At 41.4% G+C, this 22200-nt stretch overlaps 1 protein-coding gene across 2 annotated transcripts in view; it reads right to left on the reverse strand.

The window, feature by feature from the left end:
- Positions 1-22200, reverse strand: part of Dll (homeotic protein distal-less) — an 88077-nt gene continuing 65877 nt past the window's right edge. The window contains exons 3-5 of one of the 2 annotated variants that reach the window (XM_011496171.1): positions 2872-3043; positions 1004-1316; positions 1-65 (exon numbers count right to left, since the gene is read on the reverse strand). In XM_011496171.1, coding sequence (XP_011494473.1) covers positions 47-65; positions 1004-1316; positions 2872-3043 — 504 coding nt within the window. In that variant the 3' untranslated portion in view covers positions 1-46. Of the gene's footprint in view, positions 66-999; positions 1317-2871; positions 3044-22200 lie in introns of those variants that run through there. The other variant, XM_011496178.1, reaches the window with a different exon arrangement.

Consider the following 22200-nt stretch of genomic DNA (forward strand, 5'->3'; position numbering starts at 1 on the left):
GCTCTTTCACATTTCAAACTCTGGCTCGGAACGATAGACGGCTTCGTTAAACTGCCGGCCACACCCTGGAACAGAAAAACAACACGTATGGCATTTTAACCCACAATCGAATAAATACATCGGCGAGGTGTTGGGATTTAGCGTCATTGTACTCTCTACGGTAACGAGCAGCCGCGGATTTTTCCGAATGTCCGGTAGAATAGCATTGAATAGAATATTTTTCGGTAAAATTCGGTAGAATAGACTGTTTGCATCAATGCTATCTCGCTTTCTGAAGCCATAAGACTTTTCCTTTGATATTTCATCGAGCTTGGATCGATAATGGAATACATACATCCTTTCATGCCGATATATCTCCAATCATAGCCAAACAATTTATCATTACAAAAGTAATATTTAATTGTATGTACGAAATGCAATAATTTTGGCCATCGTTTTGAACAATAAAACACGAAATGTGTAAACGTCAAAGAATGTGTAAACGAATAAAAGACAAATTATTCATCGATATAACAAACGATTAAATTCATAAATGAAGTGCATTAGGATCTAATTTACAATATAACGTTGAGAAATATTTATAAAATTTGTAATTTGAATTAAATAGAAAATTCGAGGTATAGCTGGACTCGATAAGATTATTAAAAAATTTTAATAGCAATTTCCGGAAAAACCGACTTGATTTGAGAAACTACCGATTTGCTTGGTATAACATTGTAATTTACACTCTTTTCACATTTTAAAATGGTGGCGAAGGAAATTAAAAATTGAATGAAATTAGAACGTCCAAGGCAGGAGGGAGTTAAGGAATAAAGGAACTCGCGCATTAAGAGAGTCGCTGGATTGGAAATGTCAACGCGTCAGGTAGTTTCAAGCAAAAGGCTAGGGAAGCATGATATGACCGCGGGGTGGGGCGGGGGAGCAGCAGCTCGCGAGTACTCTAGTTGGTGCCGCGACTGGCATAGACGATAAGTCCAAAAGGATATTAGGTGCAGAATCTTACGTGAGCAATCCGGGGTTGGGGTCGGCTTGGTACCAAGAGTACTGTGGCATGTAGCCGGCGTGATGCGGCGGTGGTGGCGGAGGCGGCGGATGGTGTCCGGGCGTGTGGGGGTGGTGGTGGCTGTGCGGCGGCGCGTGCGGGTGCGGATGGTGCTTCATCTCGCCAGGCCAGGCGGGGGCGGGCGGGCTCTCGTTGTGCTGCGGCGACATCTCGCTCCCGGGGCTCGAGCTGCCGGGGGTGTGGCCCCCGCCGCCGCCCCCCATACCACCAAGGTATCCCGTCGTCGGACTGCCCGATACCGAACTTCCGCCACCTGAAAAATGACATAAGAGGTTCTCTAGTTAATAATCGATGGTCAGTCGATTTGAGGATAAGCGTACTTGTGTGGGGTGGAGTGGGGTGGGACGACAGGTGGATACGAGAGGACAAGAGTCACTTGGCTCCCGTTACCTAGGATTCTCGTTCACTACAAGGGGATGGGGCACGCTTATCCACCCTCGTTTCTCCCTCCTATGCGTTAGCTGATTTTATTAACAATTACTCATTTTGAATTATAACAATAATGCCAATGTTTTATATTATTGTTGGTTGAATACTGTATCCGGCGATTGCTCAACTCTATACTGGACAACACTACTCAATGAATACATTATTCATTGATTGAAAATCAATAGGAAGTTGGAGAAGTAAGTAGTCGTGGCTTCAGCGTTTCTTTATCATTTAGAAACATGTTTTACCGATTAATAATTTAAATAGTATCTTATCTTCGTGTTAAATTACGTTTTGTTGATATTCATTGTCAATTTTTCGACCTCTATAATTTTTAGAAATTTTATATCATTATAAAAAAAAAATCTCTACGAATATCGATGAAAATGTTTAATAATAAACTGGCGATTTGACTATATTTTATTATGTAATTACTACATTCCACTGTTTTATTACTAGAAAATATAGTAATTTTCAGATAATGGCGATCTCGCTGTAGCCTTTTGCTAAATATTGTAATTTTTCTGCACAAATGTCCTCCATGATACACACTCGGGTTAATGCATCATAATAACTTAAATAAAGTCGTTAGCTTCATGTATTACAAATCATAGTTGTAAAGAAATTGCTAATACAATAAAGTTTAATTAACTAATCAATTAGACTTTATTTGTAAAATACTTTGCAACTATACGCGGGTAATTTATATCCGATGTAATACTGATTAACGTATGGCGAAATTATTATTCTTTATTGCATAACGCTTAGCTTATTCGTTATTTTTTATCACGGTAATTTTTAAATTAAACATACACGTGTCGACTTGCCGACATTTTCTGCAATATTTGCCAATATTGCCAATATATAAACATTATGAGTTTGTGCTCTATATGTTTTTATTTATTATTTTTTTAATCGATTCATTGTAAAATGTTTACGGATTGGAAAATTATTGCTCGTGGATGAACAATTTCTTCGAAATCCCCTAATTTTCCTTACTTCTCTCGATCATTTTCCCTAATCCACTTATTTATCCCGTGAATTTAAAAGCGCTAAGAATGTTCGTTCATGCTCTTGTCACTTCAATGGAATGTTGATAAATGTTGTATTAAACTCTCAGCACGTGACTACGCAAACAATTACAATGAAAAATAAAAACGCTCCTGCTACTCACAGTATTGGATTAAAAGGAAAAGCGTCAGAAAGTCTCGCTTATGCTATGTATAACTTGTGAAAATCGGTATACACGAAGACGCGTATCCAACATCGATATATCATTAACACGAGGGGGTTTCCAAACCAAACAAAACGTTTGATAAAAATGATTGAGATACCCTCGTTGTAAAAATCGTGGCAATAAAGTTAAAATTTGTGCGCACCTCCTTGCATAAGTCCTCCGGGCTGTCCGGGTTGCGGCGATGGTCCCCCAGGTAGGGCCGTGCCCCCGGCGAGTAAACTGCCATGCTGTCCACCGCCGCCACCGCCGCCCTGTTGCGCCGCTTTCATCATTTTCTTATACTTGCTCCTTCTGTTTTGGAACCAGATTTTCACCTGCAACAGAACAAGAGGAAAAGCCACGTTAGTCTCGTACGTGATGGGAGGAAAATTTAGAGCGCGAGACACATTGATAGACGAGTATGAGTCATTAGGGTCCGTTTACATTGTCATTGATCGAGCCAATTGATATTCCATCGATTCGGTAATGTTGCTTTGGGCAATATGTCGCTTATGTGGAAGTTTAGGGCCTTTTTGGACTGCGCATCTAATTGAATTTTCCCGGAGTCCGATATTCGGGAGGGGGGGGGCTCATTTTTTGATTTGCCCTTTACACTAAAGAAAATAATTATTAATCGAATCCCTATTAAAATTTCATTGCAATTTCAATGAACGTGATCACGATGTTCTCATTACGTAAGTCCCCGCTCGTGTGTCCGAGCAGAAAAGAATAATAGACGAATGTACGCCTGCGAAATAAAAGTGAGAAGACTTGTCGGCTCTCGACGCTCATTGCGACATTCTGTCAGCGCAATTTTATGATTTTATCACTCACATTGAGGCTTATTATAAATTTCGCATTATTTATGAAACTTAGGTTATCGATGCCGATTAGCCATATGTAATTACGATCACATTTAGATTTGGGCGTGTAACGTAGTTGTCATTCATAGGGAGAAATTTGTGGGAGACGAGCAACTTGAGGCGACTACTCCATCAGCCTATCAAGTGAATTTTATCAAACGATGAATAAACGATCGGAGGTCGGTATATTTTTATTGCTAATTACTCAACTGTTCGATTTCAATTAGAAGGAGAACAATACTTTTATTTATTTTTATTTTTAATTTGGGTGTTCTGCGTTTTTGCCTTCCTCGGACAACTGACAATACAGACACGTACACCGTATATGAAATGTTCACTCGTATTCGTTAAATTCACTACAAAAACCTTTTTTTACTTATAAAAGTAAAATAGCATCTTTAATTAAAAGGAGTATGAGCATTACGAAGCGTGGAAACTTCTTTTTCTCTACACAAAAATGAAAAAAATAAAAAAATATGTATATAGATAGGAAGAAAAAGACGAATAGATGACGTTTATGCAAGCCAAGAAATAGTCTCTTGTCGGTTGCGTAATCGCCCGGGGAGTATTGCGTTCTGGAGAGAGAAGCGCGAGAGCGGCTCTCCTTTCTTTTTTCACCCGCTGATACGTCAATCAAAAGCTTTTACAGTTATTTTAATCAACTAAGTCTGGGGGCACTCTTACTCTCGTCCGACTATTTCGCGAGTGCAAGAGAGAGGCAGTCTAACGAGAGAATGAACAAAAGAGTAATGCAAGAGTTGGAGAAGCGCGTAGAAATGGGAAAAGGGCGATATATAGAGAGATAGAGATAGAAATATATATATATATATATACATAGAGCGAGAGAGAGAGAGAGAGAGAGAGAGAGAGAGAGAGAGAGTGGAAAGATGGAGCGTCATGTCAAAACGAGTTCATTATACGGATACGAAGGGTTCGCTAAATCTCAAAAGAACAGAGCCTTGTATATTATGTATCTAACACTCTATACATATATTTATGTAAATATATAAAGTAATGTATACGGTTGTGCGTGCGTACGTGCGTGCGTGTGTGTACGTGTGCGCGCATGTGGATTAATTATATTTCGACCGAGTTGCATTGTAGAGGCGCGAAGAGTTTGCGTTAATCGAGTCACGACTGCGCGTGTATTTTGATCTTGCGATGCCAAGGATATGCGCAGCCAAAATATTATACTCGCTTCGCTTTTGAATGTAATGTTTACATTACGTTAAATCTGAAGGGTCGTCAGGGTATGCAATTAACACTGCTCATAGATTGCAAAATCTTATCTTATATATATATATATATATATATATATATATATAGACTGAGATGGCCTGAAACTGAAATCGTTGCCCGTGGAAACTCGTTCATTGTCGACGATGAATTTATTAATAAACGAGATCGTGGAGCCGAATGGTTTTTACGACTCGTTCGACTAAATCATTGATCCCGGCGAGAATCGTATTTGGTAAACATTATGATAATATAAAAAAAAATTCCAGAAAATGAGAACGTACGGCGCTGCATATTAACAAACTGGGAACAAGACTATTGGCAAGCGATAAATAACAAAACACGTCGGTCGCTACTTTTACGTTCCTCTTGCGTGCGTCAAAACAAAACAAAACAAAAAAAAAAAAAAAAACAAGAACAAAACAAAACAAAAAAGAGAGAGAGAAGAAAAGTCACAGGCACTAGTTAGTCGAGCAAAAATGGCTCGCTAATCAATCACGTGAAAATTTTAATACCTGCTGATACGCCAATAGGTCAGGTGCTCTTACAGCACAGAGCCGAGTACGAAGACAAGGCGTCTGCTGCATCGAGTAAATCTCTGTCTAATTGCCCGACGAAAAAGAGAGCCGACAAAGGCACCGAGAGAGCCGTTTGGACTTTTTATTTATTCATATTTCAAAGCGCTTTGGCGCCCTGGATTTTTTGCTCGCGCGACGCCTCGTGGCAATGGGCGATTTTTAGCCTTTCAATTAGTGATGACGTATCGCGACATTGACAGCCGCAGCGGCTTGTTCTCGCGCGCATAGGAGACTCATAATTACGGGCAAACGTGAAAGTCAGTAAGAGCGAGCGCATACGGTTCCGCGCAACTAAAATAAAAAACAAAAAACAAAAAACAAAAAAAAAAAAATCAATTTTTCGTTGTTTATGCGCGTGAGAAGCAAAGTTATTAAAGTGAATTACGGCGTGTTGTATTCTTCGAGAGAATTTTAGAAAGTTATAGGCTCGAAACTCTTCCTTTATGATCGATTTAAATTTGCATTCTTCTCTTCTCCTTCCCTTTATAACTGTTGAATCCCCGGTCCACCATGGATCATAGTCCAATTATTGAGTGAAACTAGTGGATTTTATCGGCTCGTTTCGACAAGGATTAATTACTTAAATTGAGGTAGAATTATCACCGACCACGTCCAGTGCTGAAGATTTTCAAATTAACTAAGGAATGAATTCCAAGGACAATATTGGCTTCCGGCAAGACGTCGAATTCATCGGGTAGGATTCGACGTCACTGTCACTTAAATTCAATTCCAAAAACTCGGCTAAGCCAATAGTCAAATTATATAATTTTTCCATTCAATATCTACAGGAGCAGTAGCATCAATTTTCTCACACGAATGCTCTTTAAGTCAATTGCCACGAGAATTCTAAGTCAACGCGCGGCCAACTACAATAATTATTAGCCGTTAGTGTTGTTTTGTATTTTCAGACGAGCGTGGGCGCCAACCAAAAACAGGATGAAAGTTTGACGAGGAGGGGACCAGACTAAGGCGACGTCCCCACGCACGCATATACTCGGCGGGATCTTCCCCTTGGACGTACGCCGGCACCTGCCGAGGCGCAAGAAACGGCGCGATTTCGTATCGCATTTCCGAGAATTAGAATCCTCCACCGTGGTGGCGTCGGGACTCGAGCAAAAAGACACTCCCGACGCGTATATATATGCATATGTGTGTATGTGTGTGTGTGTGTATATATATATATATATATATATATATATATATATATGCTAATGCCCCGTGAAAATTCGTACGATGCACGGAATACATTACATTCGGAGCGTAGTAGAGGCGCAAAAAGTGCCGGCGGAGTAAAAAAACCGGCGGCATGTCTCTCGTTCTCTCTCTCTCTCTCTTGACCTTCGTTCTCTGAAATATCGCAATACCTTCGTGCTAGCCCACTATCGATAATTTAATAACGACGATTGTTTTATGCGCTTCCAAGTGGAGGTGCTCGAGCGACAAAATACGTAATTTATGTCCGTGGAGTGTAAATTCATTGAGTGGGCGACATATATATATATATATATATATATATATATATATATATATAAATATATAAGCTTTGCGTAACTTGTCGTGGACGAGTCACAACTCGGAAGGAAGATGGCTTTCAAAGTTTCGGCCCTTAAAGCTCAAATATCAACTATCGGGCGAGGAGTGAAAAAACGTCGACGCCAATATTTAACGGCGAAACAATGAGTTACGCAGGTCCAAGATTATGTATTCCGTGGGTCATCCGCTCGCGAAATTATCAATGCTAATAAGCCTCGTGACAGAAAGAGAGCAAAAGGAGTGGAGGGCAAAAGGAGAGTCCGGTAGCCATCTTTTGCATACACACGTAAGCGAGGAAGGAGGCGCGGCTTCGGGCGAAATACACTCGCCGCTGTCGATCGCCGCTGATGCATACCGAATGAGCGGCGACGATGGTGGTGACGGCGGCCCTCGCGGCATTAGGCGAAAACATAAAATGCGGGTCGGCTGGGAGAGCCGACGAGCTTAAATATTTATGAGGACGAGAATCTAGGATTTCATCTGCTGGACGAATTGTTGCGTTACCCCGCAAGCGACGCCAAGTACTCAGGGACTTTGCTTTTCAAGCAAGTGCAAATCGCACGCAACGACAAGGTCTTACCAATGGTACCCCTCGACGCTACTGCACTTACAAGCTCTTTACCCCCGTTACATTTGCTAGGAGTACTGTCGCAGTACAATCGATCTTTCAGTGAATTTGGATTTTGGCTCAAGGTAACGGCTTTGGCTGCTGTATCGGTTCATCATAATCCTCTTGCTAATGGCGAATGACGATAATCGCTGTTTAGCCTACCTGTGTGTACACTTATCCATCGACGTCAAACGCCTCATTCACAAGCACGAAAATACACATGGATTCACTTAAGTAGGGGAATTTGTGGAGGGGGTGGAAAGGGCGGGTGGTTGGGGGGGGGGCGATGGCGGTGGTGGTTAAAATACCATAATCAATAATCGTCTTATTGTTACGGGGAAAAAAAAAAAAAAAAAAGCTGCCAACGTACGCAGCAATAAGCTTCAGCCGATCTTGTCATTTTCTCCGCGTGATTTTCATGGCCATTTTGTTTTTTCGCAGCATCCCCTCCGGTCGCCGTAGCTTTACGATAAGACATCGCCGGGCGTGGCGTAGAAAAAGCTGCCGCTGAAAGCGAACCAATCTGCACGATATAAGCAGAGTAGGGCAATGCGAAGTTGCCCCGCTTCATCTCGGGGAAGCCCCATCGCGAACGGCTTCGTCATCGGCAAATCGAATTAGCCACGACGCCCCTCTCGCTCGCCGCCCCGCGTCGCCAGCGATCACGGCCACCGAGGAAACGGATTTTTATCGCGAGCGACATTGGGCACTGGGAACTTGGCGCGCGGCTCCCGATTCGCCAAGATTTGTTCGTTCACAAGTCCGTTGCTCGAGCGGGGCGCAGCCCCCGGACGATCGTGTCCTCGTGACGCGAAAAGAGGCGCCCGGGCGGCCCACGCTCCCCAACCGACTGGACATAATTTTCGCGAACATACGGTATCGAGCATACCTCCGGCAAAAATACCCGCAAGGACAATGGTTTAAATTCAGTTAATGCTCCCCCAACTTCGCGTTTACCAGTCGGCATCGTTTTTCCTCGGTCCTCTTCCCCACTTCCTGGCGGCGGGCATCGCCGGTGATGCGCAGTGCCCACGACTAAGCGCCGACTTATTTATCGCAGCCTTTTCCCCCTCCTCATTCCCGTGCCCACGTACCTCCTGGGCGTGCGTTTGATCGAGGACCCGAGTGGGCAATAGAGGACGGGAGGAGGGAAGGACGCCAGCGGAGCGCGCTTCCATATCGGCCGGGCAGAAGAAAGCTCGCGATTAATGGGCTGGGGCCGGAAGTTCACGGGCCCTTTGTTGCCGCCACGAAATATCGCCATATCATTTGCCTTTGCTCCCCTGCACTTTGCGCTCAGCTTCTTAGTCCGCTTGGCCGCGGAAGCCCCTGGAAATGCTCTTCGGCGATCCCTTTTCTTTTCCCACCGCATCTCCTCTACCCTTTACGAGGATCGACGCTCGCCGCTGCCCGAACGGTATCGGGATAAAATTTTGGGACCTTGAGGTCTCTTTCGAGCCGCTTGCTTCTCCCAACAACTTTTGCGCTCGATTGCCGATCCTCAAAGCTTGGTAAATTAAGTAGCTAAGTTCGGGAAAGTTTTCGAATGACTAATTCCCGCACGATCTTATCGCATTGCCCGATGCACAATAATATTTTTCTAAAATGTTATGGGGAAAAATGATGGCGATACGCCGTAAGTCCGAGTAAAGACGCTCGACTGACATTGTATAGACACGTGAAAACGAGAAGACAATTTGACAGTTGAGGCACGTCGAGGCACCTTGATACGCACACTCCCACACCCTCACAAACACACAATGGCCCTGCGAAGCATCTACGCACGCATGTATCTCTTTTGTACTGACGTCATTTATTATTATTTTCATCATATTCTTAACCTACCGCGGTTGCATTATGGCGCATTGTCGAGTATTATTATACTGTTCCCTCAATCTCCGTCCTCCATTCGTCCTTCACGTGCGACTGCTTCGGCTTTTCTTTAACTCTTCGTAAACTTTTTTTTTTTTGCGTTTTCACGCAGAGTCCAAACCGACGATTTAGTGAATAAGACTCGCGCTCTACTTTCGCTTTGAATAACACGAATGTCGTGGTGCACTTGTTTTTCATAAATAAAATTGTTTTTCATAAACGACACATTCGTACATACATTATTCATAATGAGATTTTTGTACTTTTTGAAATCGACTTTATCTATTGTGGAAAGGAAATTTTTTATATTAAATAGTCACGGCTTTTTGACTTTCAATCGGATATTATCCATTCGAAGCCGACATTTCGTGAGTTGCAATATATGACAATGGTATGAAAAATTTATATTTTACACAATATTAGCATTACTCATTTTCTCATTAAATAATTTATTTTGTCTATATATATAGTGTGTGTGTGTGTGTGTGTGTGTGTGTGTGTGTTCTTTGATATTCTTTGATTACTTTTTTTATTATTATTTGTTTTTATGTTTTGTTCGCATAAAGTCTATTATCGGAAGTCGTGTTAATAATTTAAATAGAGATTAGCTCGAATAATTGCAAAGCCATAGGAATAAATGCCAACAATTTTGCTACCCCACCGCATCTCAATATTTCAGTAATCGTTTTAGTATTGATATATGTATTTTAATAAGAATGAAAAAATTAAGATATGCCGAAAGTTTGTTATGCCACCCAAGGCGAAATGAGTTCTTCAACCACCTTGACCAATATACGCATTTGCAAAAAATAAAACGGCCATTGGTCCTGTATGCTTAAAAGAAACCGCAGAATACCAAGAATAAAAAGGAAGAAAAAAAAAAAGAAAACTAAAAATGCAGCTGCTATGCGCGATTCTCAAAAACTCTTTCAGATCCTACAGGTTTCTCCGTTTCGTGATTTTGAATTTTCGTCTTCGTGCAAATCATCTTCCTTTATATGAAATAATTATTCGATAGAAGGAGTAAAATATTTTTTTTGTTTTACATTTATAAAGATACTTAAGCACATGACAATTGAACGTAAAATGCCTAATAAATGAAATATGACGAGGATACCTTTTATCAATAGTCTTACTTCATATCTTTTATATACGTCTTTTCAATAAGAATAATAACAAATAATATTACCAATCGAATATATATCTGCTGCATTATTTCACAAACATTTATCAAATGAATAAAAGCCAAGTGTCTTATAGTTTTGCAATCTACGTTCGTGTCTTTAATATATATTGGATGAAAAAATTGATTATATAAATGTTTTATATACGCATAAAATTCTAAAAATAGACGGATCAAAGGGAGCCTCCCAGTATGTGGAAAATCAAGAAAATGATTTCCATTTATAACCTTCACCGTTACCTATAAATAAGAATAGAATAAATACAAATGTACGGAGGTAGATTTAGCTTCGATTATCGGCTCATTTATAATAATTTTATAATAACTTATGAAAACATTATTTTTAAATGTGTCCTCCCTACTAGAGACCTTACCTACCCCCCTTGTGCACGCGCTTGTGCACATATGAACGCGGCTGAGAGCGAGAGGGGAGGGTTTGGGTGGGAGGGAACGAGGGAGAGAATGGGAAAGGGAGAGGCGTTGTAATTAATGGCATGGAGGAGATATGAAGAGCCGTGGGCCCGGGCCGATTCCCATGTCGGCCGGTTTCCGTGCTCGGCCTCCTCTGGAAAAGGTGGAGATATACACCTTCGTCACGCCGGGTTGCTCTCGGCTCTTACCGGGAAAGCGTCGTGGCGTCCCCGCGCGCGACGCCACTGGGCCTTTTCCATGGCTTTGGGCAGTCGGGCATTTTTACCTCGTAGCCTCTTAAGTGTAACGAAAGGACACGGGAGTGAAAATGCTGGAACATGTCTTTATTAGACTCGATTTCAGTCCGAGACTAGTCTGTTTGCATAATTCTGGGACAGCATTGCCAGACGCTTTGATCGAAGCATAGGTTAGGGTTTTATCGGTGATCGTTGCGATAATAAAAAGCCTGAAGCTTTGAGATTATGCAAAATGTAATTTATCACAATACCATAATTCAATATTTAGACTAGGGATGGCGCATTCTTCCGTACTAAATAAGCGCCGCTCGTTACTTTGGTAAAAGACAAGCGATAAATATTCATAAAGAATGAGACCTTAGGAGAGAAAATTAGGACGTTATCTTGGATCAGAATTAGTCGAGTTAAGTTGACAACAAAGGGAAAAGCAACGCCATGCGTTGACAATACCAAACAATAAAACATTATACGAGCCCGTGCACATAGAAAATCAGCGTTGAAGAATACTCGAGAAAATTATTCAAGAATGATGAAGCACCGGGGAGATAGGGAGTCGCTGCACAGACAAATCCACGATGAGAATAGGAAAATTAAAGAAGGGAGACAAAGTGAGCGAGAGAGCGATAGAGAGATATATATATATATATATATATATAGAGAGAGAGAGAGAGAGAGAGAGAGAGAGAGAGAGGCAGTCAGCACGAACGAGCTAGCGCGGGAGGGAGGGAGTAAGGGAGGGAACGAGATATATAGGTAGAGAGTCAGCGAATGAGCGAGTAAGTGAGAGAGTGTGTGTGTGTGTGCCAGAGAGAGAGAGAGAGAGAGACAGAGAGACGCATGAGAAGCGTTTGCAAGCAGTGTCGTGAGTTCGCTGTGTGCTCATCGAGGTGTAGTTCCTCGTCCCCTAGGTCGCCTTCCTCGCCTCGTGGTCAGCCCCAAGCCTGCATCGTCCCGCTAAGCCTACATCGCGCATCTATTCCTCTTCCCCTCATCCGCCTCCAAAACCCTCTTACTCGCTCGCTCGCTCTCTCTCTCTCTCTCTCTCAATATATATATATATATATATATATCTCACTCTATATCTATCTGTCTGTCTCTATCCTTCCCTCTCCCTCTTCAACCACGACCATCCTCCCGTCGCCTTGACGTATATTCTGCTCGATTGTCTTTACGCGCGAGATGTGCCGCTTGCCTCGACAGTTTTCTCATGCACTTACTGTAGAAACTGTACTTTAGCCTGCGACTTTTTTTTCTCATTCACCTACTATGCATTGATTGAATGTATTAAAAATGAAAATTGTCGTGCTTTATTGAAATAATAATAGGTGGCGCAATAGTGAGAGCGTCTAAGTATTATAAATCCCCTGTATGTTTTATGTTGCAATTCTCAACTAATAGAAGCTACCGAATGAGTATCGAGGCGAATAAAATTTATCGTTTAAAACTAATGGATATTTATCATTGCGCTCTCCTACAATGATAATGGGGATATGGTAATTGGTAAAAAATGATATTATTTCGAAGTAAAGTTTACTTAACTGCATCGATGTTACTGCAGCATTGATAATAAAAAGAAGGAAATAATTTTCTCTAATTTAAATATTTATTATGTGTGTAGAATTAAATAAGCAAAAAATAAGGGGAGAGAGTTGATAAAAAATTGTACGCAAAACATACGGAACTCGGAAGTCCGGAGACGGCAATTGTTTCGTAATAATCGCGAACTATAATTTTTGTCCTTTTTTTTCTCATTTTCATGCCGCAAGCAAAAATATATACAAGAGCCGTTTGGCATGATCGTTACTATTTATTTCAATGGCAATTCATAGTTCCACGCGTGATTATTAAGATAATCGTATTATTAATTAGAGGAATGATGAATTGGATGTAACGGAAGGAATATTTATTTTTAGCCAAGTAAAATCAGAAATCCCTTTGGTGATGAAATAATTCTTTGACTTCGATATCTAAATACTTCGTTCTCGGGTGTCGTATAGAAATATTAAACTGAATTTATGCTTTATGACAAATCACGAAATACCCAGCTTAAATCGACGCTCAAGATTTAATATTATAAATCGATTAAAATATTTAAGTTATTGTTGTTGTTGTTGTTTTTTTTTTTTTTTTTAAGAAAATTAACGACCCACATCAATTGCCAATATCGAATTTTATCCGATCGTCGATTATTTTTCAAATATCGAACAATTCGTCACACTCTACCACACAGCACATTATAAAATATCCTATACAATATGATTAATTATGATTAACGAGTGTTAGGTAATTAATTATCAATCGTTTGATAAATCTTCGTCTCAGCTCTGTAAAACTGTAAATTAATAATCCGTTGAAAATCGAAGATCGACGGTTCATTGTATGAATGAAAACATTCGTAGGAACTTTTCTATTATTATTATTATTATTGTTGTTGTTGTTGTTGTTGTTGTTATTATTATTATTATTATTATTATTATTATTATTATTATTATTATTATTACTATTATTATTATTATTATTATCTGTGCCGAAAATATTGAAGGAGCATGAGTGAAGGGAGCAGCCAACTCCGAGTCGAAAAAACTTCACATTACGTTAACTGACAATTCGCCTCGACAGCGAGAATTGCCACAACCGGTTAAACGTAATTCCAGACATCATTGAGAATCAAAACAACCCATTCGGCGATAAGCTTCGAACGAAGTGCATTATTCCGCAGAATTGATACGATCGTCCGTGTTGGCAAGTCGTTGCAAGCGCGTGGCTTTTGAAACTCGTGGGAATTAAGATGTAGTGCCATTGCCACATTGGATGTTTTTCTGCGCAGATACAGCCCGACCATCCCGTCATGGTCATCTCGTTTCCCTTCCCGTCTTGGATCTGTACTACATCGTTGAATGGTGTGAATACTTGAGCAAGAGTTTCGAGAAAACTCTTATTGTTAAGAGGTTAGGGCCTTATACGTTACTGCGCGGATGATTTTAAGGCCCGATGAGAGAGAGAGAGAGAGAGAGAGAGAGAGAGAGAGAGAACGTGAAATCAAATTCTTCCCTCGTTAATTGTAACGTTCAATGTTTTTGCATACCCAGTGTCAGTGTGTTATTCAGCAAATTATCCAGTCTTGCCATTTTTTTTTGTTTTATTTTATTTTATTTTATTTTTTTTTTTTTTTTTTGTTTTCTTTTTCTTTTAACGGAGAAAGAAGAATAAGCGCTTACGTGCTCTCTTCCACCTATCCACCGTAACACCACTTTACAGTTAGCGCTAGTGCACGGCGGGCGCAAGTATGTTCATAATTATGATGGAAGTAAATTTCCACCTTAAAATTCAATGCTCAACATTCATGAATGTCCTGCATAATTCAATTGAATGTGCTAGTGGCGCGGCATTTGTCACAGGGAATTGCGTATTTGACATTGACATTCCTCGCCGCGCGACGCTACATCTTCTCCGTTAAAAATTTAATCACCTTATTTAGCTTTAATTGCTACGGCTCGTTCACTCAGCTGACGAGGTAGAGAGTTCCTCGGGCATGGAAATGTTTTTTCCTCTCGACTTTGCGCACCGCGTTGCACAAACGCGCGCTAAAGAAGGGAGAAAAAGCCGACATCGTTTTTCATTTTGCGCAACGGCGCTGTCGACTTGCGTTCGCCAAAGGATGCCTCGGCTCGCCCTCGGCCAAACGATATTCAAATCCGGCTCTCACCTATCGCGCCTTCCCTTATAAACGCCAATGCTGTCCCTCTCTCGCGTCGCATCGGTCCTCCTTCTCGCACCGCCACGAAACGATCTAATACCTTATGCAGAGCGGCCCCAAGTCAACTGAAGCGCACGTGGACTTTTACGGGAATGGCGCAACTCGCGCGTTATATACATATATATATATATATATATATATATATATATATACATACATATATATATATGCACACGGGGCTGTCGGCTGATTGCCGATGGAAAAACAAGCTAATCCGATGAGGCTTTTTCCCCGACGACGAGTGCGAGAGTCGTCAGTAGGCCAGGTGGTAAATTCACGCTTGATATGCAGTCGAGTTTTTCCAGCCAGACAAGCGGCGTCGGCGGCGGACCATCATCGCCTTTGTATGTAACATTTGCCATAACTTTTTCGCGCCGCACTTTCTAAGAGCGGCTCCGAGCAAAGAGCCGGATTTCATGATTCATCCTATGCGGAAACCTTAGCCGATCGATCTCGCTAACATAGCGAGCATGGATTCGCCGCTATACGAATGCTAAAGCATTTCTGCATGCTCAAACGTATAATTTATTGTAATTGAAAGTTCCATTATTGCGATCCTCTATAGCCCTTCTTCCGTTCCTCTTCATCCTACACCCGCGCTCCTCTAATTCTTCAAGTTTCCGGCAATGCTGGCTCGATGCACTCGGCTAGAAGTGGATGGGCATATTACCGGATCCACTGGGCTTATTAGAATTTTCGCCGATCTCTTATCGTCGTTAATTTAACGCGACGGGAAAACATGGGCCAGGCTTTCGTGCTCCGACGGCCATTCGCGTTGTCCAAACTACTCGAGGAGACTCGAAATGCATCTTATCGCGGCAACTTTCCAAGTGGCTAAATACAATTTAGAGTACATCGTTAGCCGTATTTACACATACGGCGCTTAACCGCTCAAACTTGACGTTCTACACACGAGGGCGCAGCTCGCAAATCAACTTGAGATAAACGTCAAGGCGTTCGTCGTGTGCCGCGTACGCACGCACACTAGGTAAGAAAATATTCGAGTCCCCGTATTCGAAAGACATCGAGAGCCATACGTCTATTGGTGGACTGACTCACTCGGAGGGTCAAGAGGACCGCAAAGCTACCAAATACTCTACCACACGTGCAATTTTTATGCGTTCTCCTATCGAGGAAGCGCGCCCGCCTGAATCTTCAGAGCCAAAGAGAGACAGTAGAGGGTAATTTTACCACAGCATAACGGTAATTTCACGCTTTTACTCGCGGCCGATCCAACGTTCCGCGTGCTTGAAAAATGTCCACGTCCTAGCGTTGGCTACCAATACCAGAGCGATGAAAAATTTGCAGGCACGTACTGTTGTATTATTGTGTGCCGCTCGAATCGAGCGAGTGATTTTTCAGTAGCCAAATGTAATAAGCCATTGGAGCATTTTGCTCGGGTAGTTTAGATTTTAATGTCAAAATTTATTTACAACGAAGGCCCACACGAGTAACGAGTTCGATTCTTCGTTTTTTTTTTTTTTTTTTACAAGAAAATGGATACGTCAACTTTACAATATTATTATTATTGATATTCAATCATCTAATTACCCATCCTTATTTGAAAATATCTCTTTTAATCTTCTCAGAACAATTTAATAAATGGATATTTGACTCAAATGACACTCTGAGATCAAATATAATCTTGAGATATGTGAGGTATGTGACATGGCAGATATGATATTAGTTTTTGGCGACGAATATCTGTTGTTGTTGTTGTTGTTGTTGTTCAATAGATTTTCGAATTTAAATAATAAATAGCCATTGATGTTCTTACGAAAGCAAAATTAATGTAAATTTTTTTTCCACTTACAGAATGGCCTCTTTGACGCTAATCTCATTATGGAAATACGTATGGAAGGATAATTTCGACTCTAGCATTTTTGATTACCTCGATTATTCCATGAAAAAGAGATAGTTACGGAAAGTGGTTTTCTACACTTTACCTTCTCATTGCTTTATCTACGGCCGCGACTCCGCCGAAGCACTCTCTCTCTCTCTCTCTCTCTCTCTCTCTCTCTCTCTCTCTCTCTGCTTCTATTTTTTTCTCTTTATAGTGACATTTATATTATACGTGCATGCGCGACTCTCAGAGCCGCACACCGCGACGTTCGTTCACGGAAAAAAGAGAATTATCCCTCCTCCAGTGATCAATGAAATTCACGTTTCCGTCCAATAATACGCAAGAGTACCACAGCACCCAATGAAAATGAATTCTTTTCCTATTGTATATTAAGCATCGTCCTCGTAATTGAAAAAATTGAAATAAGTGCGCATCTTTGGCATCAAAAGACGCATTTTTGCAAATTTTTCTTCGCTCAACAGTCGACGATTACGACTCCCGTAAACCGAGTCTATTCTTTCGCATTATTACTATTTTAAAATAGACCAATGTATTTCCTTAGCTAGAACACAGCTGTATAATAAAGTAAAGTTTATATAAAAAATAAAAAAATAAATAATAATAAAGTTAATTTTGAGCGTAGAGCGGCATAAACAAACAGTGGAGGTAGCACGGAGATATCAAAAATAAAAGTGCATAATGCAAGGGAATATTCCGGGTACGAGATTAAGCTGCGTAATTAAAATGTATGCGGTAAATTGACTGCTCTGTATAATTAGTTTGTAATTGTAAAGACCAGGGTGACGTTGATGGAAGAATGATAGAGAGAGAAAACAAGAGAAACGGCGCGATTTTGAAAGTTGCCTCGCTACGTCCCGGCGCTAGAATTCTCGCGCATCGATCCCCATCTCTGCCGTTTCATGCAATTTGCAATTGTACGTATTGTTCGCATCTAGAGAATCCTTGTCTATGGCCTTTCTGCGCGAAACGCACGCAGCATCTTTGCGAATGCTTCATTACGAATGGGAATGCGTTCATTTAATTAAATTCGTTGCCTATGAGTAAAACCAATGCGATCTTTCAAGGTTAAATCGACACTGAAATAAGGCCTTTCACACTTTTTCCCGGATGTATTTTGAAGGTACAGGTAAGGGTAGATCTTCGCGTTCGTCTCTTTTATCGTCTATTTTTTTGTTTCGTTAATCGACCTTGAATATGAACGGAGAGTGATTCCAAAGAGAATGTTCATCTGTGATTTTCAATTTTGCGGTAAGAGCAGAATTAAGTTTGTATTGAAACAAGTTAATTGCCTTTTGATTGTAAATTAGATTTTAATTATATTTATGTGCTTTATGATTTATTCAGGCAATTTAAGTGATGCTTTAAAATTTTCATAAACTGCCTTACTTGACGAGGGAGGGAGAAAGCGGAGGAGGAGGAGGTAGAGGAGGTGGAGGAGGAGGAGGTGGAGGAGGAGGAGGTGGAGGAGGTGGAGGAGGAGGAGGCGAAAAACTTGCATTCCTGAAGAATTTCTTGTAGCTATGAATATATCACTAGTGTTTCATCAACTGATTTTGATTTTTATAAATTTTGCTCGCATCCATGAGACTTCTATCGGACATTTGATTGATTAACTTTATTTTCGTTACCGAAAAACTTGCATTCCTGAAGATTTTCTTGTAGCTATGAATATATCACTAGTGTTTCATCAACTGATTTTGATTTTTATAAATTTTGCTCGCATCCATGAGACTTCTATCGGACATTTGATTGATTAACTTTATTTTCGTTACGTGTTTACTGAAATTTGGGAATTTACAACGTAAAAATTATTTCAACGCATTAATGAGCATTGGCAGGTTTTTGAAATTGAACAGAATCGATTGTCCATTGCGTGAAGCGAAACTTTTCAGCCCATCAGCAAGAAATAAAAGATAAAAGCACGAGAACAAAATAATCGCGGTATCGAGGAGGAAAAAGCACCAACGAAAACAGTGAGAAAGGAAAATTATGCGAGTGCAAAAAGAGTCGAGAGGAATTCATTCGACAGAAGCTGTAGAGGCATCAGCGGCAATGGCGAGGGAGAGAAGAAGAAAGGATTACATAATGCGAAGAGGCACGTAGATCATATCTTCATTCGTCTTCGATGTGCCTAGCTACGATGCACCGAGCGTTATGCATTTACACGTCCTTATCTCTCTACGTTGTATCTCTCTCTCTCTCTCTCACTATCTCTCACTCACTCACTCACTCACTCTCTCTCTCTCTCTCTCTTTTCGCGCGCACGTACCCGCTCTCTTTATATACATTCCATACCATGCGCGCGGTTCTTAACACGCACGCACGCACTAGCTTCTCTTGTACATGCGAACGAGTTGGAGCGTACGATGTGAGCCTCGTGATTTATTATTGTCCCATGCTTACGACGGCTCGTTATAATGTTGAAAATCGAGCAAGTGTGAGATCGCCTACGTGCGCGCGTGCGCGCTCAAGGTCAATCGCGTATTGCCGCTGCCAACGGCGCTCGCATCCTTTTCTTCTTATATATTATATCGTTAATTTTAATGCACATTTTTTCTTCATTTTCTCTTTTTTCTTTCGTATTTTCTTATAGGCTAGTTCCAATTCATCATATTTCTGATGGCATCGCGAAATATAACGTCATAACAAAAGCGACGTTTAAAAGACCATTGGTAAAGGTTGGCGAGTACTTTCCGAAAGCTTAGAGCCCAAAAAATTCGGAAGCTCTGTGTGAGTTTATTGAGTGTTCGAGCGCCGTGGAATCCTAGAAATATAAATTCCTCGTGAATAGATAGTAGAAAACAATGAGATGACGCACACTTATAACTGTAACATAAAACGTTTGCACGGATAATATATGCCCTACACAAGGGATAATCAGTTTCTATATATTATGAATAAAAAAAAAAAAAAAAAGAAGATTTTTTTATTTACTTCCAGTTAACTCAACCACTACTCTATCCATTGCCAGTATTTTTTTGCCAATGCGATTATGATGTTGTCATCGCCGTTTTTCCAATTATAAGCACAAGTCGTTAAATTCATATTGCGAGTAATAAAAAATCATGATATGATCATAGCTGGCGGGAAAAATACAGAAAATTCAAATATTAATGACTAATAAAATCGTCGGAAGAATGATATTGAACATTCGATTTAATATACTCGACAACTAATAAATTCATAGCTAATACATTCGTGTTATATCATAATTAATAATGTCTATGCATTTACATGCATCATAGGCGAATACGTAAGCAATTTGCATTTGGCACAGAAATTTCGCATTATCACGAATGAGCGTACGCGTTCCCGCGGGATCGTCGCGTAATAAAGCCATCGAGCCATCGATTTTGCATTATCTACAAGGAGTGCTTATATCGTTTCTTTTTTCCTTTTTTTCTTTCTTTCTTTTTTTTATTCCCCAAAACTGACTCTCTCTCTCTCTCACACTCACTCTCTCTCACTCTCTCTCTCACTCTCTCTCTCTCTCTCTCTCTCTCTCTCTCTCTCTCACTCACTATCTATCTCGCTCTCGCTCTCTGTCGAGCTGACGCGCTGGTGCAAGTTCGTAAAGACGTTAATGTAAATGGAGGTGCATTAATCTCAATCGGCGGATGAGTCAGAGGCTGTTGTAACCGGCGGCGTTTCGCGATTTTATGTACGAACGAATTGCCAAGCTCCTGGCTCTAGTTACTTTTTCTCTTGCGGATGCGCAGAAATGACGACGCACTCTCGCCTCTCGAGCATTAGCGATGATGCATCAATACGTGAGGTATTTTTAATGTAATCGAGAGCCAAGCGCGGCGCCGTCCGCTGATAAAAAGACAAAATATACGCATCTTAATTCGATAGGAGGAATTAAACAGGGATGGCGATTAACGCCGACATTCTTTCGAATCGTGTTTAATTATACTTTAGGTTAGTTCATCAGTATAAATGTCGCGACGGGGAGCATTTAAGTTAAAGAGTTTTTTTTTGCTTGAGGCTATTCTTATTGAGCCCGGCTCCGATGGCCGTGAGCGTAATTAAATTTGTTTTACAATCATTCCGTTCAACGAACTTTGGCCGAATACGTAGCTTCATGAGTGTGTCATGCGAAAGTGGACACGGGGATAGTGAAACAAATCCTCGTTATATTAATGATGGAAGCTCGCGTATTACACGCATCTATGCTACGAGCTTAAATTTGACAAAGAGGAAAGTTAAGGAGAATCGGAAGTCTTTCGAAACATCTTGCAGCCGATCGCATTGCTCGCGACACTGTAAAATGTGTCGCAACGCTTCCTGCCTTAGTAGATGCACTCGAGAGCCTCTCGTAAACGACGTCAACCCAAATCTGTCGAAATTCACGTTGCTCGCAATAAGAACGTGAAAAAAGTGCGTTATTAATGCGAGCATACACCGCGCACTGCCGCTTTTATAACCGCGCAGACATTAAATAAAAGCGGCTCGTGAAAACGCGCCCTTCCGGACGCGCGACAGACGCTCGGCGTACGGTGAGATAGAGATGGAGAGATAGATAATTAGAGAGAGATAGATAGAGAGAGAGAGAGAGAGAGAGAGTGTGTGTGTGTGTGTGTGTGAGGGAGAGAGAGTGAGAGAGAGAGAGAGCGAGAGAGAGAGAGAGAGAGAGAGCGAGTCGGGGAGGCATTGATGCGTAGGAAAAAGCGCGCGCATGTCCGCTCATTGGAGTGTCAGCAGTCAAGCGCATTAGAGGAAATATATTCAAATGGAGCGAGCGCGGGACATTGTTATTCTAGCGTGAAAACGGCTGCCGCTCTTACCTTTTATTAGCGCAATTTGTCCCATTAACCGCTTCCCAGCGTCAGCCGGGACGGGGGCATTAACGGATTCACCCGATTAACGAAAAGGGACGCGAGGCGACCTTCTCAACGACCCGTGCAAACGAAGGAATTTCGGGCTTCCGGTTCATTTCTCCGTTAATCCGAGTCGGAGATGCAGCTGGTGCGACAATCGCGATGCCCTTGGATTTATCTCGAGCTCGCGCCCGTTGGCACGCATATTTTCAAAACCACCACGCGATACTTTTGTCAGCCGAGCGTCTCGATCAATAATCATTACGTCATACAACAGTTTTTATCATACAGTTAAGCAATGAAGATAGCGTGCCCAGGTACTGCGAAGCAACAATCGTTACGGGAGGTTCGTATTCATCCATCTTCGTCGAGATCGTTGAAGAACAAGACAAAAAAGCTTTGGCTATCTCGACTCGACACACAATCCAATGGAGCTAGAAAACCAGGGGGCGAGAATTGGCGGGAGAGCTATGAGGGGCGAGGGAGGTGGGAGGTGGGAGGGGGGAGG

This window comes from Ceratosolen solmsi, unplaced genomic scaffold, assembly GCF_000503995.2.
Source record: "Ceratosolen solmsi marchali unplaced genomic scaffold, CerSol_1.0 scaffold10, whole genome shotgun sequence".
NCBI lineage: Eukaryota > Metazoa > Arthropoda > Insecta > Hymenoptera > Agaonidae > Ceratosolen > Ceratosolen solmsi.